At 40.1% G+C, this 24,684-nt stretch overlaps 1 protein-coding gene across 2 annotated transcripts in view; it reads left to right on the top strand.

Moving 5' to 3' along the window:
* NRPB7 (DNA-directed RNA polymerase II) overlaps positions 1 to 24,684 on the top strand; it is a 165,743-nt gene that overhangs the window by 63,206 nt on the left and 77,853 nt on the right. For both annotated transcript variants that reach the window (XM_089437545.1, XM_089437544.1), the window contains exon 4: positions 1,091 to 1,156. In XM_089437545.1, coding sequence (XP_089293671.1) covers positions 1,091 to 1,156 — 66 coding nt within the window. The remainder of the gene's footprint in view (positions 1 to 1,090; positions 1,157 to 24,684) is intronic.

Below are 24,684 nucleotides of genomic sequence, written 5' to 3'. Positions count from 1 at the left end.
AATACATCAATCATGTATTGGCAGGTTCCTTTTGATCTCTTTTATTTTGGTCTATCTTTTTCAAATTTTATGGGAATGAAGAGAACTTACAAGACTGTCTGAGAAGAAAAATGGTTACAGGAAAGGACAAAACCACGTCAACTTCTACAACTTTTACTGTTTTAGGGTTTCTATGCAGTTCTGATCTGCTGCATAAATTCTTCTTGGAAAATTCGTCCAGTTCCCTGACAAGGTCAGGTTGACAATGGATCTGCAACTAACTTTACGTTCTAGTTGCAGTGTGCATCAACTACAAGGAATAGTTGAATATGATAAGAAAAAGCACAAGAAATGGGTAGATCTGGATTTATCTTATGGTGTCTATAATGACAGGACGGTTAACTCTCCCTCCAATGTACCTCTGGTGAAAACTTGGCCATATTTAACTGGTTAGAATCCTTCTCCTTTAGGGTTAAAATTACCTCTACAATCATCTTGGCACCTCGCGGCCCCTTCTTCTTGGGTGCCCTAGTCTTGGCATTGGCTATGGAGACATGGAACTCCAACCATTCCCTTGTTGGATGGGAACAAAACCTTGAAAAGCCCAAACACACAAATGCTTGATACGCTGAGAAAAAATGAGCTCTGACAGTCAACAGTGGCAATGTTAGGGTGACACAAAAGCAGCCATCAGAATGGTAGGATTGTCGGTAGAACTGACATGCAGAGAGGCCACAAAACTAGTGGCTCAAAACTTGAGCAGAGCAGGAATACACCTGCTCTAATGAGCAGCCCAGAATGAAAGATAGGTGTGAATTGCCTTTCATGATTCATTAAAGATGATGCGCATATAAATACAGTATTTTGAACGTTGGATTTAACTTCCAAGGTTTCTTGGACTTCTAGTTACTGTCCACATAACCTAACAGATTAGGTGTCCACATTTTGTTTGTTTGGTTATATGGTATATTTTTATCATAGCCTTTAGTTGCATTGGAATATTCTTGTTCAATTTTTTTGATGATAGTCAGTCTTTTGGTAATTATCTGTATATTTTATTACATGAGCTAGATGTGTAGTTAGCTGACAATGTTTTGGTATTGTGATTCAGTTGATACCAGATGATATGGAGTTCCAAGCTGGAGACACTCCTAGTTATACCACTTCTGATGGATCTGTAAGTTTGTAAATGCATAGTAACATGTACTTTTATACAGTGAATTTCATTGAAATAGGAGGTTAACTTTTGTGATTTGATTATATAATGAAATTTGATGCCTTAAGACTTGTTTATTATAAACTCCAGTCAAATATTTGTTTGTTTCAGATGTATCTACATATATTTGACCTTATTATTTGGTAAATACTAAAAACTAAGAGTATAGATTTTCTGGTGATATCCATAGATAATGCATGAAAGACTTCCATTGACTTATATGTAAAATCACAATAATTTTGTTGTCTAATGGTCCATGGGGCTATGCAGCTTCCATTGTTCTTGGCTAGATGCTTGCATTTGAATGCCAACTTACGTAGCCATTCCCCTTCTAAAGTAACTTATGCATACATATATAGACATATCCATTTCTTTATTTATAAAATTGTAAAATTTTAAATTTTGATGTTTTAAAATATACACTTGGGGTGTTTTGGAAGCTTCATACAGTTCCAAGTTCTAGGTTACTTACCCAGATTGGATGGAATCAAAAGGTATCCCATTGGTTGCATGGTAGGCTCTCATTCAAATGACCATAACCTGAAAGCATCTTTGTGGCTTCATCTGATTATCCTGCACTATTGAATGTTTTTTGGCAAACTCGAGTTTTTTTTTTTTTGAAATAGATCAAACAGTGACATCATGGAGCTGGGAAAGTTACAACATAAAACAACAGGAGAAAGAGGAATTTCCTGCCCTTAAAAGCTTCCCTTAAAAAGTAAAAAAACTATTGTATGGGCCTGTACCCCCAGAGGAAAGGACTCAACATCTCGACAGAAAACAACACTTCGACCAGCAAAGCTGACTCCTGCTTAAATTTTTTATTTTTATTTTGAAAATTAACCATCTCATAGAGGATAGCACTAGTGTACTTTTTTGTAACCATATAATATTTTGTCCCATTTTCCATCACCTTGTTTAAAATCATAGCTCTTATTTTCTTATCAATTGGATTAGACAATCAAAATTTATAGCGATCATCTCAGGCAAGAAAGTGTTTTATAATTATTACACCACACCACTTAGCCATATAATTATTACCTACTTCGAGTTGCCTGGGTTGGAATTGTTGTGCAACTGGGTAAACAAGGAAATGCAGCACTTCTGAAGGAAATTTCACAATTAATAGCATGCAGGTGTTGATTTTTGGTGGCTATGATCGGTATTCAAATCGGCCCTTGAAAAGGAAATCAATAGAAGAAATTTAAAAATTAAATTTTGAATTTAATTTTCCTCCAAAAGGCAAGTCGGCCCAGCCAAAGGGACATGCCCCTTGGGCACCATAAGATCACTATAAAAGGAGCACCCAACCTCCTCTCTTGAGACTGATTTGATCATCTTATAACATCTAATCTTCTACTCACACATGCGAAGGAGCTTAGGAAAGAGGCCGGGTTTTTTTGAGGAAGATAATCTCCTGTGACAGCTGAGTTTATCTTGTATTTGACCAACATTGACCAGCAGACTAGCTCACATGAGTGGCCGCAGAGTTTGACTGTTTGACCGAGATTTTCTGGGTAGTTCTTCTGAGCAGTTGACCATAGGATGACCGAATTTCAAAGGAGCTGCAGGAGGCTGAAATTTGGCCTTATTGACCAGGTTGACCGAATTTATGAGGCAGTGGCAAGAAGGCTGAAATGGTGTGTTGGACTTGTTGGTTTATTGTGGCCAGTTTAATCAAATTTTGACTGAAAAATCAGATTGTACTTTTGCCGAACTGAATTATTTCTTGTAGAAAAAATTGCTGGGTTTTCTCTCAAGTTTGGGTTTCCCCAGTGAAAATTTGTTCCTCTTGTGTTCGCCTGTCTCTTTTTATCCTACTGTTATTATTGCATTACTGTCGAGATTTTCTACGTATAATTGCTTAATGATGAATGTGACATAAAAGTAAACTTGGCTTAAGAAATCATTGGAAAGTAATTATCAGATTAGAAGATCATGAAAAATCAACATGGTTTCAAAGCAAGATTTAAGAGTAGCCATTGAAGCCAGTCCAAGAAGAGAAGACAAGTTAGAGGTCTGGTTCTCTGATTCTGTCTTGGAAGACCTGGTATGTCATCTGTTGGAAAGGAGGTTGGAATGATGCTGGCTGAGCTACCCTTGTAATCTGTTCTGTTTAAGAAAGGAGCACTAAAGCCCTAGAAAAAGGCTGCTAGGCCTCAGATCTGCCAGTAAGAATAGGCTGAAAGCCCTCTGGTTTGTGTTGAAGCCTCTTTGAAACCTCAGTCAGATTGAATGGAGGCCGGGAAGCCTCAGGTCATGAGCGAATAGACTTCAAAGAAGGGGCCTCAGCTATCTAAGGGTAGGCAGCAGGCCTAGAAAGGACTGAGAGGTCTCAAACTCTTGAAGTAGAGCTAAGATGCCTCAAAAGGCTAGCAAAGGTGGACATAGGTTGCTGATGATTTTTTTGAAAGTCTTGTTTGACTAAGTGTCTCAAACTCTTGAAGTAGAGCTAAGATGCCTCAAAAGGCTAGCAAAGGTGGACATAGGTTGCTGATGATTTTTTTGAAAGTCTTGTTTGACTAAGTGTATTGTAGAAGATATGTTGGGAATCACGATTGCCGTTAGACCAAAACCTGTAGGTGTTAGTCAACGATCGCATTGTTAGAGATAAGGATCTACAAGAGGCGGTTTAGTCCATGTCGCGAAACACAAGAGGAGCATTGGTTTATCCAATGTTCAACAATCGCCCCCCCCAACGCGAGCCGGGTGTGTATCTAACTTGTGACCTACGCTCTGATACCGCATGTTGGGAATCAAGATTGTCGTTAGACCAAAACCCGCTGATGTTTGTCAACAATCGCATCGCTAGAGATAAGGATCCATGAGACGTTGTTAGTCCATGTCGCGAAACACACGAGGAGTGTTGGTTTATCCAATGTTCAACAAGATATTGGTCATACATGCATCCATCTCATCCACTCAAGAGGACAAGGGTTTGGTAAAGTACGATATTTTTTATTTGAATTCTTATGGTGCATTTTCTTATGATCGTGACGTTCTAAGCTAAGTTACCAGGATTTGGATCCGTACCGGATGCGGATCCGGATACGGATCCGTCAGATTTTTTAAAAGTCAGGATCCGGATACGGCGGGGAAACGGCGGGTATATATAGTATATAAATATTTTCCATGGTAGGTAAAAGGCTTCAATATTTATGGTCACTAGTCTAACCTCTATTGGTACAATCTGAAGACCTCAACATGTCGCTACATCATTATGTGTAGACAAAATTGACCACCTCTAAAAATAATTTGTAAGTTGTGTGTGGTTTGTAACAAGGGTGACTTGCAAACTTGCAAGATGCCTCTAGACCTTGAGGAATTAATATGTTTACTTACTTTCGGAGAAGATAAACCGTAGCTAGTCAAAAAAATTACAACTTGTAAAAATACAAAATTTTAAATGTATAACTTGTATAATATTTAATATATATTTTAAATATATGATACAATAAATTAATATATTTAATTTTATAAATATATAAATTTTAATATTTTTATTTATCCTACAACACAAATTATAATATAAGTAATAGAACATAATTTTAAATTATAATTTTTAAAAGACAAGTTTATAACACAAATTATAATATAAGTAATAGAACATAATTTTAAATTATAATTTTTAAAAGACAAGTTTATAATAATTATAAATTATAAATTTTGAACGGTATAAATATAAATGTAAAAAGCAACTTTAAAATATCATAAAGTTTAATTAATATACAAATATAAAAAGTAACTTTAAAATATAATAAAGTTTAATTAATATATAAATATAAAAAGTAACTTTAAAATATAACAAAGTTTAATTAATATCTAAATATAAAAAGTAACGTTAAAATATAATAATTAATATATAAATATAAAAAGTAACTTTAAAATATAACAAAGTTTAATTAATATCTAAATATAAAAAGTAACGTTAAAATATAATAAAGCTTAATTAATATATATAATGCGGGTCATGCGAGATGCCGAAAACAAATGGGAGAGTTCACGAGCCATGAAACAACACAGTGGACCTGTAAAAAACCAAAAATCACCGGGATGCGTGTTACAACGAAGGAAACATTTTTAAACCGGTTCCTAGGCGTATCCAAGCGAATCCGGATCCGGATCCGGATCAGATCCGGGGATCCGCGAATCCAGCCCCCAAGGTTGACGGATCCGGTAACATAGGTTCTAAGGTCTTGATCTGAGACCGAAGAGTATTTAAGATTTGTTTGAAGAACGAATTCTGGACTATAGAACGGAACCAAGGTTAACCTATTCTGACAATAGACATGGGGTCTAGTTTGGCAGAAAAGAAATGGTGGAGAAAGGAATTAATTAAGACCTATTTCAAGACTTGTTGAGGAGCAGTTAGGACCTAGTTTGGATGACTAATAAGGCTGGGGAAAAATGCTCAAAGGAAGAAGTTTTTGTGTGAACATTAGAGGACAACCTGCGTAGCGATCACTTGTCAAATTCCATTACAAAGAATGATCTTGTCTTTGTAACTTTTGCTTGGTTATAATCGTTTCTTCTATTGGCCTCCTAATGAGGTTTACAATTACATCGTGAGGGTTGCGATGGCTTTGGTAGTAGATGGAAGCATTAGGAAGAACGAAGCAAATTTGTGGCAAAAGGATTCTCCAAAGATCGAGCATAAACTCAGCTAGAGTGATTTGTGTTCAAGAGAATTTGTAATGATGACCATAAGAGCTCCTAGTTTAGAGGGAGTGGGTAGGCTAGCAAGTTTGAAGGATGCATTGATAGAAGAACTTGTGTGGAGACTTGAAGGGAAGTCAATATTGACTTCTAAGTGGATCTACAAGATCAAGCATATGGTAGATGGAAACATAGAGAAGTACCAACTGAAATTCGTAACAAGAGGGTACTTCGAGAAAGAGGCAAAGGACCATGAAGTGAAATTTGCTCTAGTCGTCGGGTACACTTCTATTAGAGTTATTATTTCTATTGCTTTTGTTATGGATTGGAGGTTACATCAGATGAATGTAAAGACCATTCTCTTCAATGGAGTGATTGAGGAAGAAGTGTACATAGAGCTACCTCAAAGCTTTGAGGTACATGAGAAGGCGTCTCATGTCTGCAGACTGAAGAAAGCTTTGTACAAGATCTCAGGCATGCATATTTGATGAGTCTTGGTTGTTCTAGTTATCATATGACTTGTTTTGATGGGAGCATAAGGACTCATGTGATAGAGGGAGTAGTTAAGCTCCATTTCATTGTCAGAGGGAGTTGACCTGTGAGTTCGAGCTGAAGGATTGAGATTTGATGCATTGCTTCCTTGGTCAAGGGAAGTATACTATTGAGATCCTTCAGATGATGGAATGAAAAGATTATTAGATTAGATGCTCAAAGACATGAAGTCTCTAAGAGTTGTATGCCTTTTATGAGTGGATCATGCCAGACTATAAATATGCTCAAAGGAAGAAGTTTTTGTGTGAACATTAGAGGACAACCTGTGTAGCGATCACTTGTCAAACTCCATTACAAATAATGATCTTGTCTTTGTAACTTTTGCTTAGTTATAATCGTTTCTTCCATTGTCCTCCTAATGAGGTTTACAGTTACATCGTGAGGGCTGCAATGGCTCTGATAGCAGATGGAAGCATCAGGAAGAACGAAGCAAATTTGTGGCAAAAGGATTCTCCAAAGATCGAGCATAAACTCAGCGAGAGTGATTTGTGTTCAAGAGAATTTGTAATGATGACCATAAGAACTCATAGTTTAGAGGGAGCAGGTAGGCTAGCAAGTTTGAAGGATGCAATGATAGAAGAGCTCCTGTCGAGACTTGAAGGGAAGTCAATAGTGACTTCCAAGTAGATCTATAAGATCAAGCATATGGTAGATGGCAACATAGAGAAGTACAACCTGAGATTCGTAATAAGAAGGTACTTTGAGAAAGAGGCAAAGGACCATGAAGTGACGTTTGCTCCAGTTGCCGGGTACACTTCTATTAGAGTTATTATTTCTATTGCTCTTGTTATGGATTGAAGGTTCCATCAAATGAATGTAAAGACCATTCTCCTCAATTGAGTGATTGAGGAAGAAGTGTACATAGAGCTACCTCAAAGCTTTGAGGTACATGAGAAGGTGTATCGTGTCTTCACACTGAAGAAAGCTTTGTACAAGATCTCAGGCATGGATATCTGATGAGTCTTGGTTGATCTAGTTATCATATGACTTGTTTTGATGGGAGCATAAGGACTCACGTGATAGAGGGAGTAGTTAAGCCCTGTTTCAGTGTCAGAGGGAGTTGACCTATGAGTTCGAGATGAAGGATCGAGATTTGATGCATTACTTCATTGGTGTTAAATTATGGTATGTTCTATGCTTAGAGCAGTTTACTTCAAATCTTTTTATTAGCCACTGGTTAGAAATCACATAAACATAAAGTAAAGTGCAGATAGAGCATTAAACGATCGACATAAAACAAGCCAAGACAAGAGACACAAGATGTGGCGGCTAGCAAGGACAAACCCCAATGCGGGGAAGCCCTTTGATTAATTCTTTTTTAATCTTCAATAGTTCAGTAGAGAGAAATAGTACAATTCAGAATTCTGTAATTTTATAACAACAACAACAAACCCTAAATCAGCAAAGTCAAACTTGGTCAAAACAGCGCTGGATTGACTTCTAGTCAACTTGAAGAACTTGGTCTTCAACAACTATCTTCAGCAGCCCAAAACATTCCACAAACCTCAGTGAAACAACAACCAACATCTGGTCAAAGTTTGGTCAAACTTGCAACAGCGCCTTGACAGTGAACGCTAGTCAACGGAGTGGTCAAACTTGGTCAAAAGTGCTGAACAGAACTGTGGCTAGCTAGGAGAGGTTGCCCAACCCAATCCGTAGTCAAGAAGACCTCCATGCTGGTCAACGCTATCTAATCAGCCCACTTGCAGCTAGGTCAACCCAAGTCAACGTTGCCCTAACCAGAAATCAATGTCTTCCTTCTTCAGCCACACGTGTGAGAGAGAGAGGCTCATCTAATGCATAGGAGAGAGAGAAGATGAGTGATGAGATGAGTTCATAATGACTCAACCTCACTTGTACTTATATGATTTGCTGGGCATGTGTGCCACACATTTAGTTGCTGGCCGACCTTGACAATTTGTCAAGTAAATACAAATAAATTCATTTCTCCATAATTACTTGTCGGAATCAGATGATCTTTAGATCAATCCTACACCTCTCGACAAGAGGAATCTAGGAAAAATATCAGCTGCCATAAATAAGGTGACCCACATGGAGTTTGGCCCTAGTTGCCAATTTTAACACTCCCTCTCAACTAGGGAGAACTCCATCTGCTAATCCGTCTGACCGTCGGTCCTATCCCTGCCATCAAATGCACTGCCTTGCACTACTTGGCTCTGCTCTGCTTTGTTGAACTATGAAGAAGAAGAAATGATCGAGGATGTATCATACCATCCTCCACTGACCTGAAGTCAGTCTTAGAGTGTGTCATACCACTCTCACTGATCCCAGATCAGTATCATTGATCCCAGATTAATGGAGGTCATCCTAGCATAGGGAGTACGGTAGATACAACGATGCGTCCATCGATAGTACTACTAATGGTCCCTAACCCCATTTCCCTACTCATTGATCAGATGAGAGGTACTTCCCATGAGTACCAGACTACATGGGTAGGATGCCTCGACAGGAGATCTAATCATCCTATCCATAGGAGAACGAATCATCCTATCCAACAATCGCCACAGGAGAATTAATCATCCTGTCCCACAGTTGCCACGGGGTGTCACAGGGGAAGGTTGAACCTTTCACCCTGTACATAGTGCACCACCAGGGGAGGGTGAGTCACCTTGTGGTCGCATGTCGCTCCAAGAAGTACCCCGCTCCCCTTGGAGCTCCCAGAGCTCAATGTATGCATCATACACGACCCTCATAAGACCGTCTCTCAATGACACCAACTCGTTCTTGGAAAGTTAAGAATTTGACCTTTTCCAGGGGCTTCGTCAAAATGTCGGTGACCTGCTCATCTGTACCAATATGTTGGAGTCTTATTGCTCCCCGCTGCACCATATCTCGGATATAGTGGTACCTGATATTGATATGCTTGGAGCGATCATGAAATATGGGATTCTCTAATAAATGAATCCCGCTCTGTTTGTCACACAGGATCACGGTAGTATCCAATGTAAATCCAAACAACTCACTGAAGAGCTTCCGTAACCAGACCACCTCACAAGAGGCCATACTAGTAGCAATGTACTCTACCTCGGCGGTGCTCAAAGCCACCGACTTTTGCTTCATGCTCATCCAGGATATCGAGGCAGATCCCAAAGAGAAACAACACCCAGAAGTGCTCTTGCGATTGTAATATCCCTTATCAGGGGTATCCCTCAAACACAAGCAAACTCCAACCAGAGATGGACTGGGAGGGCGTTTACCAGATATGTCGCCTCTGAAAAGAGGACGAGATCTGGAGGCTACCTGGCCCTTTCCAAACTCTGTCTAAGAGTATAGGAGAAAACATACAAGTGGTATAGTAGCCGGGAGCTCAAGGAGATAAACACAATAATAGTAGTGCAACATACAATAATGTATACATGGAATATAAGCAAATACTCGAGAAATGCAGAGAGAAATGCTAAGCCATTTTATTATACTGAGTAATGGAAAGAGTACAAGAGGTGATCAGAAAGATAGCACCTCGACTTGCACAAGGCAAGTGAAGAAATACACTCAGAATGGCAAGGAAATGGCCTCTCTCTGAACTGCGTCCAAGCTGCCGGAGAACTGCTGTACTGCTGCTCCTGCTGGAATCAAGTGAGGATTTGGGGCTGTTCCCCTCCTTAGAAAATGCTGAATCCTCCCAAACTCTATTCGAGACTCTGCCAAAATCATCCAATATGCAAGGGCTGATCCCTTGCTCAATCTCCAAGCTCAAATCCTCCACATAAACCCAATTCGGAGCTCCTACCAAAAGAGACTGCGTCCTCTCCTCTCAAGACTGCGCAGTCATCAAAATGCTCAGTTCCTTCTTAACTCCAGAAATCGCTCCTCCTGCAAAATACTGATAAAACTACCTTGCCCGAGCAGGCACTCGAAGTCCCTCGGGGCTAAGGGTGAGATCTCCGAACGGAGACACTTGATGCACTAAACAGTGCTGCAGACAGGGTAAGCAGCCAGCGTGCTCTAAGTCAAAGTGACTAGCTCAAAATGCAATATAATTCCATGCCAAGATGAGGAGGCTCCTCTCTCCTTTATAGCATTGGCCTCTCTCAAAACTCTAAGGTCCAGCTCCTCCAACGTAGCCACTCTCTTGCCACGTGCTCCTTCTCCATCTACGTAGTCTCTCCAAGTGTCTACGTGGGCCCCCTTCTCTATGTGGTCTTTTCGCCCCCTTAGCTCCCCTTTTAAGTTACAACATTGTGCTACTAGGGAGTGACTTTATTCAAAAGTGAGTTATGTCCCCCTTTCCTCACCTTTCTATTTATTAATAACTATAGAAGGCAAAATTGAATATTCCAATTAGCCATGGCTAATTAGGAATATTACAGCGGTCCACCACATTGCTTGCCCAATCAACATCGGTATATCCATGTAGTCTCACATTTCCAGCATTGTATCTCAACCCATGAGTGATTGTGCCACGAAGATATCTCAACAGATTCTTGGCACCAATCCAATGTGTGTGGTGAGGCTCAACCATATGTTGACTGCAAAATATATATTCGGACGGGAGTTCACCAAGAACATCAATGCTTCGATGAGTTGAAGATACTCGGTAGCATTTTGTAAAATAGGTCTGGCAGCACTACTGCTTAACTTCTTGAAGTCAAGCTCCATCAGGGTAGTCAGGGGCTTGCAGTCTACCATACTGAATCTCTCCAATATCTTCACCACATATTTTCCTTGAGATATGAAAATCTCCCATGGTTTCTGCCAGACTTTCAGTCCTAGGAAATAGTGCATCAATCCTAGGTCCTTCATCTCGAACTCGGAAGCCAACTCCTTCTTACATTTGAGACTGAGAGGGTCTACACCTGTTAGAAAGAGGTCGTCAACGTACAACACCAGTATGAGAGGTTTGTCATCTTCAACCTTAAAGTAAAGGTTAGGGTCGGCTTCACTCCTAGTGAATCCCAGCTTCATCAAGTAGCTATCGATCCTCTCAGACCACGCTCGGGGTGCTTGCTTCTGCCCATAGAGGGCTTTCTTCACCCTGCACACATGAGATTCCCGATCATGAATCTCAAATCCTTCGGGTTGCTCCACATAGACTTCCTCTTTGATTGAACCATGCAAGAATGCGGTCTTGACATCCATCTGATGTAGGTTCCATCCTTGCGAAGCAGCAAGGGCTATGATCGAGCAAATGGTGGTATATCAAGCAACAAGTGCAAATATCTCGTCATAGTCTATACCTTCCTTCTGAGAGAAGCCACGAGCGACAAAACGAGCCTTATACTTTTCAGCACTTCCATCAGCTCCATGCTTTATCTTGAAAAGCCATTTCAAAGTGAAAACGACTTTGTCCTGGGGTTTGGGGACCACATCCCAGACATCGTTTTTCATGATGGAATCATATTCCTTAGCCATAACATCCTTCCAGACTTGATGCTTGACATCTTCTGCAAATGATGAAGGCTCATTTTGGATGATCGTGCTCTTGATGGTCAAGTATCCCTGATATCTGGTCGACTTCTTACTTTCTCGGAAAGTCCCTCTGGGTGCAATGTGTTCTTCAACATCATCAAGTGTCCCCCTAAGCCATGAAGGCCTCTTCCTAGAAGAGGAAGGCTCTTGCGGAGGGGGATCAATAGGATCCATAGGTTCTCCACATCGGGCATCGTCTCATCTTCCTTTTCCTTCGGTTTCCTGGTGTCGACTTCTCTAGATTCCCTTAGAGTAGGAAGATTGTCAACTTTGCTAAGAGCCATATCTTCGTCAAAGGTGACATCATGGCTAATCTCGACTTCCCTTTGACCAGTCACATAGATTCTATAGCCCTTGGTATTTTCACTATAGCCCACAAAGATTCCTTTCTTTCCAGATGCACCCAATTTATTCCTTTTCTCTTTTGGTACATGAAAATATACAGGACTTCCAAAAATTCTAAAATGAGATACGTCAGGTTTCTTACCGGTGAACATCTCTTTGGGAGTCTTGGAACCCAATGCTTGATGAGGGTATCGGTTTTGTACACATACGACGGTATTTGCAGTTTGGCCCATAGAAACTTCAGAAGTCTTTGATCATGGAGCATAGCACGGACAACTTCCACAATCGTACGATTCTTCCTTTTCGCCACACCATTTTGCTCAGGAGTATATGGTGTTGTAGTCTCCCTCTTAATGCCAACCTCTTTGCAAAAGTCATGGAACTCATTGGATTGATACTCAGTCCCATTATCGGTCCTTAAGGTCTTGATCTTCTTTTCGGTTTGATTCTCGATCAAGGCTTTGAAGTGACGAAACCAAGAGAACACTTCATCCTTCTTTTTCAAGAAGTGTATCCAGGTCTTGCAAGAATAATCATCTGTAAAAGTGAGGTAATATAAATATCCTCCCAAGGAGTTCACAGGCATCATACCAGATATGTGTGAGTGAACCAACTGCAATATATCGACGTCTTGCTTTGGCTTGAGGGGAATGGTCCCCTTTTGAGCTTTCCTTCGGCACATCCCAGACATACACCTTCTTGCTCTAATTTGATCTCGGGCATCTCGGTCACCATTTTTCTCACATCAGGTAGAGCTTTATAATGAAGGTGAGCAAACCTCCGATGCGATAGTTCGGATTGAAGAGATGTGTCACAAGACATGACACCCAACGGACTTCCTCCGACTTGATATAATGAATCGACTCGAAACCCAAGAGTGAAAGCATCTTTCAAGTTCTTTTTCCATACACGTACCTTGCCATCGATGATGGCCACATTGTAGCCTTTGTCTTCCATTGCTGAAGTGGACACCAGGGTCTTTTTGAGATCAGGTACATGTAGGACTTCTTGTAAATGAATTGTATTTCCCTGATTCAATTGAAGAGTGACATTCCTTTCCCTTTCACGGGAGATTTTGAGTTGTCCCCACGAACAATTTCCAGATTTGTCTCCTTCTCTATCAGATTATAGAGAGCTTCTTTGTAACCAGTGAAGTGCCTTGAGGCACCACTATCAATAAGCCAATTTCCCAGCGAGTCCGGGGAAGCAGTAGTAGAGAAGGCTGCTGGTAGATAGTATTCATCTTGCTTATTGTTAACAACGTTAGATTCATACCTGGAGTTTCTTGCCTTCTTGAAGGTTGACCTCTTCTTTGATTTCCAGCATTCCTTTTACGTCTGCCATTGGACTTGCCATTCCTTTGATTGCCTTGAAATTGATTTTGATCATCATCATGGTGTGAGTCCCTTTTATCAGGGCACTCCCTCGCATAGTGGCCCATTTTGTTGCAATTGTAACATCGTCCTTTTTTTCCACCTTTCAGTCCAACCTTTCCTTTGGATTTAACACCGGAATAGTTTCTTCTTTTAGCATGAGAAGAAAAGGCAGAGGGGTTTCCTTTAAGTGCAGGCATTTCTTGCTCTTCCATCCTTGTTTCTTCTTGAATGCATCTTGCCATCAATTCCTCAAATCCAGGAATTACATTATTGTTGAGAAGAGTAGTCCTGAATATATACCATTCAGGTGGCAACCCTCCAAGAGTTGTGATAGTCATTTCCCTGTTAAGGACTACTTCCCCAATAGATAGGAGATCATTCTTGATCTCGGTGATCCTTAAGAAATATGCTTGTATACACTCATCTTTGCCCTTCTTAATTTCCTTCAGCTTATTTCTAAGGAACAAAACTTGATTTGCATCATTAACTTTAAATAAACTCACCAGTCTATCATAGATTTCCTTGGAGGTGGTCAGCTCGGAAACATAGGCCACCAGGCGCTTGTCGATAGAGTCCCGGATGATCTTCTTTGCTTTGACTTCTCCCCTGGTCCACTTGTTCCTAGCAGCAGCGAATGCATTTGATGGAGGCTCAACAATTCTGCCTCTCACATGGTCCAACACTTCCTACTCTTTTAATGTCAGATCGAGAGACATCTTCCATTCGTGATAGTCAGACTTCTCATGGAGTTTGTCTTCAGCGGGGAAGTGTGATGAGGACCCCATGACTTCTTTAAGATTGCTTCAACAGTCTTCGGTGATTGCTCTAGCTCTTGTTCTTGCTTGGGCTTTGTCTTCACCTCAGCTCTGATACCATGTTAAATTATGTATGTTCTATACTTAGAGTAGTTGACTTTAAATCATTTTATTAGCCACTGTTTAGCAATCACATAAACATAAAGTAAAGTGCAATTAGAACATTAAACGATCTATAGAAAACAAACCAAGACAAGAGACATAAGGTGTGGTGGCTAGCTAGGGACAAACCCCAATGCGGGGAAACCCTTTGATCAATTCTTCTTTAATCTTCAATAGTTCAGCAGAGAGAAATAGTACAATTCAGAATTCTGTAATTTTATAACAACAACAACAAACCCTAAATCAGTGAAGTCAAACTTGGTCAAAACAACCCCGGATTGACTTCTAGTCAACTTGAAGAACTCGGTCTTCAACAGCGATCTTCAGCAACCCAAAACAGTCCACAAACCTCAGTCAAACAACAGTCAACATGTGGTCAAACCTGCGGCAGCTCCTTGACAGTGACGCTGGTCAACAGAGTGGTCAAGCCTGGTCAAAAGTGCTGAATAGAACTGCGGCTAGCCTAGGAGAGGCCTCCACGCTAGTTAATGCTATCCAATCAGCTCATTTGTAGCTAGGTCAACCCAAGTCAACGCTGCCCTAACCAGAAATCAACTTATTTCCAAGCACCAGAAGATTGATACTTTATTTGATAGTGGATCACAAGTAAACTTGATTTCTGAAACAATTGTAAAGAAGTTGGGATTACTAACAACACCTCACAAGAAGCCATATCCATTAGGTTGGGTATGTGATAAAGCAAAGCTACAAGTGACTAGACAATGTAAACTTAGGTTTGCTATTGGGTCAACATTTGTAGATGAGGTTGAGCTAGATATAGTTCCCTTGGATATATGTGGTATTGTTTTAGGAAGTCCCTACTTGTATGATAGAAAAACCATTTTCTATAGAGCTGAAAATAAGTATCAATTCACTAAAGATGGAATAGAATATATTGTAAGAGCTCATAAACTCAAAAATAACTATTCTCTCATAAACTTAGGGCAGATGAAAAGAATTGTAAATTCATGCAAACAATTTTTACTAATGGTTGTAAAGGAAAAGAACCTTGATAAAACCAACGTATTTGAAGGCTGTGATGCTAAACATAGAGTTGATTTAGTTAAAGTTGTTTTAGAATATGATATCCTATTTCAAGAACCTAAAGGTTTGCCACCCAAAAGGGAAATAGTACATGATATTCATTTGCAGCAAGATGCTCCGTTACCTAACATCGGAATGTATAGGTTATCCGCTTTAGAGAATGCAGAGATCAAGAAGCAGGTACATGAGCTGCTCGACTAAGCACATCACCATGTGGATCTCCAATCGTACTGGTGAGAAAGAAGGATGGTTCGTGGAGGATGTGCATTGATTATAAAGCACTGAATAAAATAACGATCAAGAATCGTTATCCTCTTCCTCGCGTTGATGATCTATTAGATCAGTTGAAAGAAGCAGTTTACTTTTCCATGTTAGACTTGTGTAGTGGCTATCATCAGGTCAGAGTTGTAGAACAAGATGCACGAAAGACTGCTTTCAAGACAAAGAAAGCGCTGTATGAATGGCTGGTTATGCCTTTTGGCTCAACTAATGCTCCTGCCACTTTCATGAGAGTTATGAATGATGTACTCAGACCTTTTATTGATGATTTTGTAATTGTATATTTAGATGACATTTTTGTTTTTAGTAAAACATGGGAAGAACATTTGAAGCATGTAAAGCAGACTTTAGATGTTTTGAAAAGAGAAAATCTCTATGTAAAGTTATCAAAATGTGAATTTGGCAAAACATCTTTAAATTATTTGGGTCATATTGTAGGGGGTGGTGAATTGAAGATAGATCCCTCTAAGGTCAAAGTCATTGTGAACTGGCCTAAACCCAAATTTGTGACAGAAGTTAGGAGATTCCTAGGAGCAACACAATATTGGAGAAAGTTTATTGCTAACTTTTCCTTGATTGCAACTCCCTTACATGCTTTGACAGGATTGAACAAGGGGTTTCAGTGGGAAGGCAAACAACAGAAAGCCTTCGACACCTTAAAAGAAAAATTTAGTACAACATCAGTACTAGCACTGCTAGATCTTCAACGTCCATTTGAGATTGAAACAGATGCCAGTGACTATGCCATGGGAGCAATGTTGATGCAACACGGTAAACCTTTATGCTATCATTCTGAGACATTTAATTCTTCAGTGGTTAATTATCCCACATATGATAAAGAATTGTATGCATTAGTACAGAGTGTGAAAAAGTGGAAACATTACCTAATGGGCAAAGAAACAATCATACATACAGATCATCAACCACTTCAATATTTGCTCTCACAAACTAAATTGGAGCAATTAAGACATTATAGGTGGATGGGTTTTCTACAACAATTTCATCTTGTCATCATATATAAGAAGGGCATACACAATAAGGTTGCAGATATGCTATCAAGTCCAATAATAAATGCATCTACTATACTTTAGCATAACTCAGTAATGCATGAAAGTTACATTGAACAATATGCTCAAGATGTAGATTTTAAAGATGTATATGCAACTTTAAGTCATGGCAAGCAAGTAAAAGAATTGGATTGTTATGTTAAGGACCAACTCTTATATCATTTGGGAAAGTTATGCATTCCACAAACTGAAAGAGTTAACATAATCCGAGAAGCTCATACTTCTCTCATATCAGGTCATTTTGGTGTAAGTAAAACAGTTGAACAGTTGCAAAGGTTCTGTTATTGGCCAAGAATGCATGAAACAGTTTCTAGATATATTAAAGGGTGTACCATGTGTGCTAAAAGCTAGCCCAACAATAGAAAAATAGGCTTGTACACTCCACTTTTAGTTCCTTCTCGTCCTTGGGAAAGTGTTTCCATGGACTTTGTTGGGGGATTGCCAAAATCTAGAAAAGGTCATTATTATTTATATGTTATTGTGGATAGGTTCAGCAAAATGTGTATTTTGATACCTTGTAACAAGTAGGTTACAGCTGAACAAACAACGAAGTTGTTCTTTCAACATGTATGGGTTCATTTTGGGTTACCCACTTCTATTGTATCTGATCGAGATTCCCGATTTGTTGGGAAGTTTTGGTCAAGTCTGTGGGAGTTGATGGATACCAGGTTGAAGAAGAGCACAACATTTCATTCACAAACAGATGGTCAAATAGAGGTGGTCAACAGGACAGTGATCCAGTTTCTCAAAGGCTATTGCAGCGAGCATCCCAAGCTTTGGGATGAACCTTTGTGTTATGTGCAACATGCTTACAATCGTGCCAAGCACTCTTCTACTCAGAGATCTCCTTTTGAGACTTGTTTTGGTTTTATACCAAAATCTCCCTTGGATTTTGTCTTTAGTAAAGACATAGTAGTTGATGGACACAATGTGTGGACAAAGCAACCAAGTTCATTGAACAGATCCAAGAAATTCACCAGGTAGTGCAGGAACAACTGGAAAGAAGCCAGGCCAAGTACAAAGCAAGGCATGACAAGCATCGAATTGAGCAGAGCTTCCAAGTTGGTGATCAAGTCTGGCTGTACATCAGTAAAGACAGAATGCAAGGTGAAGGTAAGAAGCTGAAACCAATAAGGTATGGGCCTTTCAAGATACTTGAGAAAATTGGTAAGAATGCTTTTCGCCTTGATTTGCCAGCTTATATGCATATCTATTCAATCGTTAATGCAGAGAACTTGAGACTATATGAACCTTCATTGATTGAAGATCCCGAAGAGCAAAGTCAGTTACCTTCTATTGATGATCTGTTGCCTGAATATCTCAATGAGTTGCAGGAAGACACAGTTCTGGAAAGGAATGTGAGAACTACGTGCAAAGGGGATGTTGAGTACCTAAGAATCGGACTCAAAGGTTCAAAACCAAGCAGTGCACGATGGATAGAAATTGGCCAAGTGAGGACGCTGTATCCTCACTTGACCGATGCTTAAAAACCAACTTTTGGTGGTCCAAAAGCTTTTCAGTGGGAAGGTGTGATCCAAAAAGGATCCTAAAAACCCTCTAAGTCTTCGAATACTTAAACTCTATCGCATGGGAAAAACCTTCACAAAAGGCGGAAAACACTATCGCATGGGAAAATTATGAAGAAATGGCAAAAACAGAGGCTATCGGAGGCCAAAGCAATGTTGCACAGGAGCCGTCGGATCTGGCTGATCAACAGTCCAGATCTAATCAGCATATCGCAATCGGGGGCAGCAAGCGGAGTCAATCGGAGGAGGTCTTATGAGAATCGCGATTAAACGAGAGCCGTTGATCAAGTGCGCAGATCAACGACCCAGATTTACCTGTGCTATCGCATCGCTCATATGTAGAAGGACTTAGCCGGCAGTTAGAAGGATTGGCGATATGCGATTGCGATATATCGCATCGCAATATCGCATCACAACTTTGTAAGGGGTGATGCCAAGGAGGCCAGCGACCATGCGATGCGCCGATAGCGATAAGGCCGATCGGCGCAATCGGCGATCAGAAGCCAAAAGGGATATGCGATAGCGATATATAGCCGGACCTGAAAGGGTTATGAATGCGATATTATAATATTTGAAGTCCGATATGGAGCATTTTGTCGGGTTTTCCTTTGTATTTGGGGTTTTTCGCTATAAACCCAAATACGAAGGAAACCACGACTAAGCGATTTGCGATAGCGATTTAAAGGCAGACCCGATGGAGTTTAGGGCAGATTCCATAATATTTCAAGTCCGATGAAAGGCATTTTTGTGGATTTTATAGCATTTTATGTGTAAATCTCTGTGTAAATAGAGGAACGATATTTTGGGATTTTAACACGCCGATGGTCCCTTCTGTTACAAAACAGGTGGCCACCATCCCTTAAGACGTTTAACAATGACTATTTAATGCTCAGAAGGGATTTGAGTAGACAGAGGTCGGGAGCCAGAGAGCCCGAAAGGGAAAACGAATAGACAAGCGCTGATTGGCTTAAAAGCCACGGAATGACAGAGACAGGGCGGGCAGTGCTGAGACAGAGAGAAAATAGAGACAGAGAGTGAGATGGAGAGTCTGTGTATTCAGAAAGACTTGGGCGATCCAAGTAAAGCCCTATTGTTTTGTTCTTGTTGTGTTGAGACTCAATTTGAGCTCACATTTGTAAAAACTCTGCTCTTGAAGACATAATAGAGAGGTCACCACTGAAAGCTGGACCAGGAGACATAGCCCAAGAGTTTTTTTGTGAACTCCTTGATTATTTGCTGTGTTATGTGTGTTTGTCTATTATGTTTCTCTAACTGCTCATTGTCTATATTATTCGCAATCTTTTCGATCCGTTGCACTAAGTAATATAGGCAAATCCTGCACATGAGTCTGTAATACCTTAAAAATAACCTAAGATCTTCATTTTCAGATCATTGATGAAGCTATGATTCACTAGGAGTGAAGCCGACCTTAACCTTTACTTTAAGGTTGAAGATGACAAACCTCTCATATTGGTGCTGTACGTTGACGACCTCTTTCTGACAGGTGCAGGCCCTCTCATTCATAAATGTAAGAGGGAGTTGGCTTCTGAGTTTGAGATGAAGAACCTAGGACTGATGCACCATTTCCTAGGGACTAGAAGTCTGGCAGAAGCCAGGGGAGATTTTTCTATCTCAAGGAAAATATGTGGTGAAGATATTGGAGAGATTTGGTATGGTGGACAGCAAGCCCGTGACTACTCCGATGGAGCTCGACTTCAAGAAGTTAAGCGGTAGTGCTGCCGGACCTGTTTTACAAAATGCTATCGAGTATCGTCAACTCATCGGAGCATTGATGTTCTTGTGAACTCCTGTCCGGATATATGTTTTGCAGTGAACATGTTGAGTCAACATATGGTTGAGCCTCACCACACACATTGGATTGGTGCCAAGAATCTGTTGAGATACCTTCGTGGCACAATCACTCATGGGTTGAGAATCGAGATACACTGTCGGAGATGTGAGATTACATGGATATACTGATGCTGATTGGGCAGGCAGTGTGGTGGACCAAAAGAGCACTTTCGGGTGCTGTTTCTCTTTGGGATTTGCCTTGATATCCTGGATGAGCAGGAAGCAGAAGTCGGTGGCTTTGAGCACCGCCGAGGCAAAGTACATTGCTGCGAGTATGGGAAGTCTGGTTGCAGAAGCTCTTCAATGAGCTGTTTGGATTTACATTGGATACTACCGTGATCCTGTGTGACAACCATAGCGGGATTCGTTTATGAGAGAATCCCGTATTTCATGATCGCTCCAAGCATATCGATATCAAGTACCGTTATATCCGGGATATGGTGTAGCGGGGAGCAATAAGACTCCAACATATTAGTATAGATGAGCAGGTTGCCGACATTTTGACAAAGCCCTTGGGAAAGGTCAAATTCTTGACTTTTCGAGAACGACTTGGTGTCGTTGAGAGACCCTCTTATGAGGGTTGTGTATGATGCATACATTGAGCTCTAGGAGCTCCGGGGGGCTTGGGGTACTTCTTGGAGCGACATGCGACCACATGGCAACTCACCCTCCCCTATTGGTGCGCTATGTACATGGTGAAAGGTTCAACCTTCCCCTGTGATACCCCGTGGTGACTTTGGGACAGGATGATTAGTTCTCCTGTCAAGGCATCCTACCCATGTAGTCTAAGACTCATGGGAAGTACCTCTCATCTGATCAATGAGTAGGGAAATGGGGTTAGGGACCATTAGTAGTACTATCGATGGGCGCATCATTGTATCTACCGTATTCCCTATGCTAGGATGACCTCCATTGATTTGGGATCAGTGAGAGTGGTATGACACACTCTGACACTGACTTCGGGTCAGTGGAGGATGGTATGATACATCCTCGATCATTTCTTCTTCTTCGTAGTTCAGCAGAGTAGAGCTGAGCAGTGCAGGGCAGTGGATTTGATGGTAGAGATAGTACTGATGATCAAACAGAATAGCAGATGAAGTTCTTTCTAGTTGAGAGAGAGTGTTAAAATTGGCAACTAGGGCCAAACTCCATGTGCGTCATCTTATTTATGGCAATTGATATTTTTCCTTAATTCCTCTCGTCGAGAGGTGTAGGATTGATCTAATGATCATCCGATTCCGACAAGTATTTATGGAAATATGAATTTATTTGTATTTACTTGACAAATTGTCAAGGTCGGCCAGCAGCTAAATGCGTGGCACACATGCCCAACACATCCTATAAGTACAAGTGAGGTTGAGTCATTATTTACTCATCTCATATCAACTCATCTTCTCTCTCCTCATCTCATTGGGCCAGTGAAGGAGCAGTTTCTCTCACATGTGCAAGGAGGACACATTTTCTGTTTAGGGTAGTGTTGACTGATTTTAGGGCAGCGTTGATTTTCTTGGCAGCGTTGACTTTTCTAGGGCTGTGTTGACCAAGTGCTGGGCTGTTTTGTGAAGCGTTGACCAAGGTCTGACTTGCGCAGGCTGTTTGGGTGCTGCGTTGACCAAAGCGTTGACTGTCTAGGGCTGACCGCAACTGCTGATCTTTGACTGCTGTTTTGACTGTTGACCAAGGGCTGTTTTGGGCTGCCAAAGTTTGCTGTTGAAGACCGAGTTCTTCAAGGTTGACTAGAAGTCAATCCGGGGCTGTTTGACTAAATTTGACTTTGCTGATTTAGGGTTTGCTGCTGTTGTCATAAAATTACAGATTTCTAAATTTGTACTATTTCTCTCTGCTGAACTATTGAAGATTAAAGAAGAATTGATCAAAGGGTTTCCCCGTATTGAGGTTTGTCCCTGGCTAGCCGCCACATCTTGTGTCTCTTGTCTTGGCTTGTTTCTGTCAATCTATTAATGTTCTATCAGCATTTTACTTTATGTTTATGTGATTGCTAAACTGTGGCTAATAAGAAGAAATCGAAGTAAACTGCACTAAGCATAGAACATATCATAAATTAACAAATTCCCATCGACCTCAAAAAAAAAAATGCACTATCCAATGCTCTTTGCACAACTGTATATATTAAGCTTTGATCTCACTCCTACCGCCTACGTGGCATCTAGTCGCACTAGGGATTGCAATCAAAGCAACTACTGCTCGATGCTTCTTACAAAACTGCCAACACACACATCATACTTGCGATTAGAGTATTAACTCACAGAAATAAGCCAAGTGTGGAAACAAAGCCTTTCGTATTATTGCACCAGTTGATGTGTTCAAATATCGTTCAATCCTTATGGGTGGCTATATGATTCACAGTCGAACGTGCTAGGCTCCATATTCGTGGTGCATCCCAACCAGCATGTAATATCTGCTTCACACGTTGTCAATATGCATATTTCACTGGGTGCTGACACACTATATATGCTTGTTGAGAGACGTTTTGGGATTTGTCGTGATCGCACATGAGCCAATCCAAACTTTGGTCAAGAATGACTCGGCTTATTATGCAATGTATCACATCTGCATACTATGTATATGCTCAGTGACAAACTTTGCTGATACAACAAAAATGGAGTTCCAAATGTTTGCAAAGAGCGAACTTGAACATAGGCATTTAGTCGCAGATCGAATCATTGATGACCCAATCACTGCAAAACCAATCACCATGCAGTGCCCCAATCACTGAAGATCACATAATATGTGTCATCGCAATGTTCAATATGTAATGCCACCGAGCAGACTTATATATATATATATATAAATAATTGTAGCAACACAGATTGATATGTATCACCAGAGTTATATGTATATGCTCAGTGACAAACTTTGCTGATACAACAAAAATGGAGTTCCAAATGTTTGCAAAGAGCGAACTTGAACATAGGCATTTAGTCGCAGATCCAATCATTGATGACCCAATCACTGCAAAACCAATCACCATGCATCGCCCCAGTCACTGAAGATCACATAATATGTGTCATCGCGATGTTCAATATGTAATGCCATCGAGCAGACTATATATATATATATATATAATTGTAGCAGCACAGATTGATATGTATCACCAGAGTTTGATATCCAAATTACGACAAAAAATGTAAACCAAAAAGTTAAAAACACTAAGAAATTTGGCATCTCTTCCAGATAAGTAGTTCTACCTTTGGCCTCAAAAGTATCAGAGCAATGAATGAATGATGCATTTTGAGCGCATACGAGTGCCCTATTTATACTTGAAAAGGGGCCATAAAAGGAGGGTAGGCCTGCCCTAAATAAATTAATTTCAATTTAAAAATATCCCCAAGATGAGGCCAACCTGAACATCCCTTTTTAAAGCCATTTTCAAAATAAAAATTATTCTTTTAAGGTCAACTTGGTCAATATTCTGAGCTTGGATATGTAGAGACCTAAGTTACTGGATCCGGCCCTCTGGGGTACAGGATCCACGGATTTGATCCGGATTCGGATCCGGATCCACCTAAATACGTCCAAGAACCGACATGTGGCATATTAATGTTCATTAGAAACGGATGTTGAAATCTGGAAACAGATCCCGTGTTAGTTTTCCGGATTCTAAGATTTTTGCCATGCTGTTTTTACTTTGTAGACATTTGTGGTGTCTGCGGGAATCACATTTGGGTCTCATGGGTCTCATATAGACAGAGTAGATAGTTCCGCAGAGTTTTTTATTTTCTTCCTTGACACTGCAGAGAGCGAACGAACAACAGACAAAAAACCGAGTGATTCATTGATAGAGTAACCTTGGAGGGACAACGGAAGACTTTATATTGTCTAGAATATTGGCAATTTTGTGCTCTTATATGTATTTTTTAAATTATATTGCCTATTATTTTTAATTTAGATAATATCGGTTTTCCGTCCAAAATTACAGACTTTCACCACGCTGCAAAATCCGTCCGAAATTACAAACTTTCATCGATCGGTTGATGGAAACGATGCAGAAAAGCCAAGTTTCGGAGACAAGTCAGTCCAACATGAAATGGCTCTTGACTTAAAACTCGAAAGACGGCTAGTGGCGTCAAGATTCGGATGGAGGGAAGCCAGGGGGGAAGTCGCGACGTTGGCAGTGATTTTCGAACAAAATGTAATCAAAATAGACCTAGATTTAGTTTTGACTTCTAGATTGGGATTTTAACATACATATTTTTTCTAATCTTTATTAATTAATTTAAAATTTAAAATGATATATAAAATTTATACAAATTTCAAATATATATATATATATAATTTTAAATTTAGTTTTGTCTTAATAAACTTAAAATATAGGTATGTATTTTTAAATTATATTGCTTTTTATTTTTAATTTAGTTTTGACTTATAGATTGGAATTTGAACATATATTTTTTATTTTAAAATATATTTTTTCCTAAATTTTAT

The sequence above is a fragment of the Pinus tabuliformis genome, chromosome 5_2 (genome assembly GCF_031772625.1).
Source record: "Pinus tabuliformis cultivar Carrire ecotype Pingquan chromosome 5_2, CPIR1, whole genome shotgun sequence".
NCBI classification, from domain to species: Eukaryota; Viridiplantae; Streptophyta; class Pinopsida; order Pinales; family Pinaceae; genus Pinus; species Pinus tabuliformis.
The sequence above is the reverse complement of the archived record's forward strand: the minus strand, read 5'-3'. Positions and strand labels throughout refer to the sequence as shown.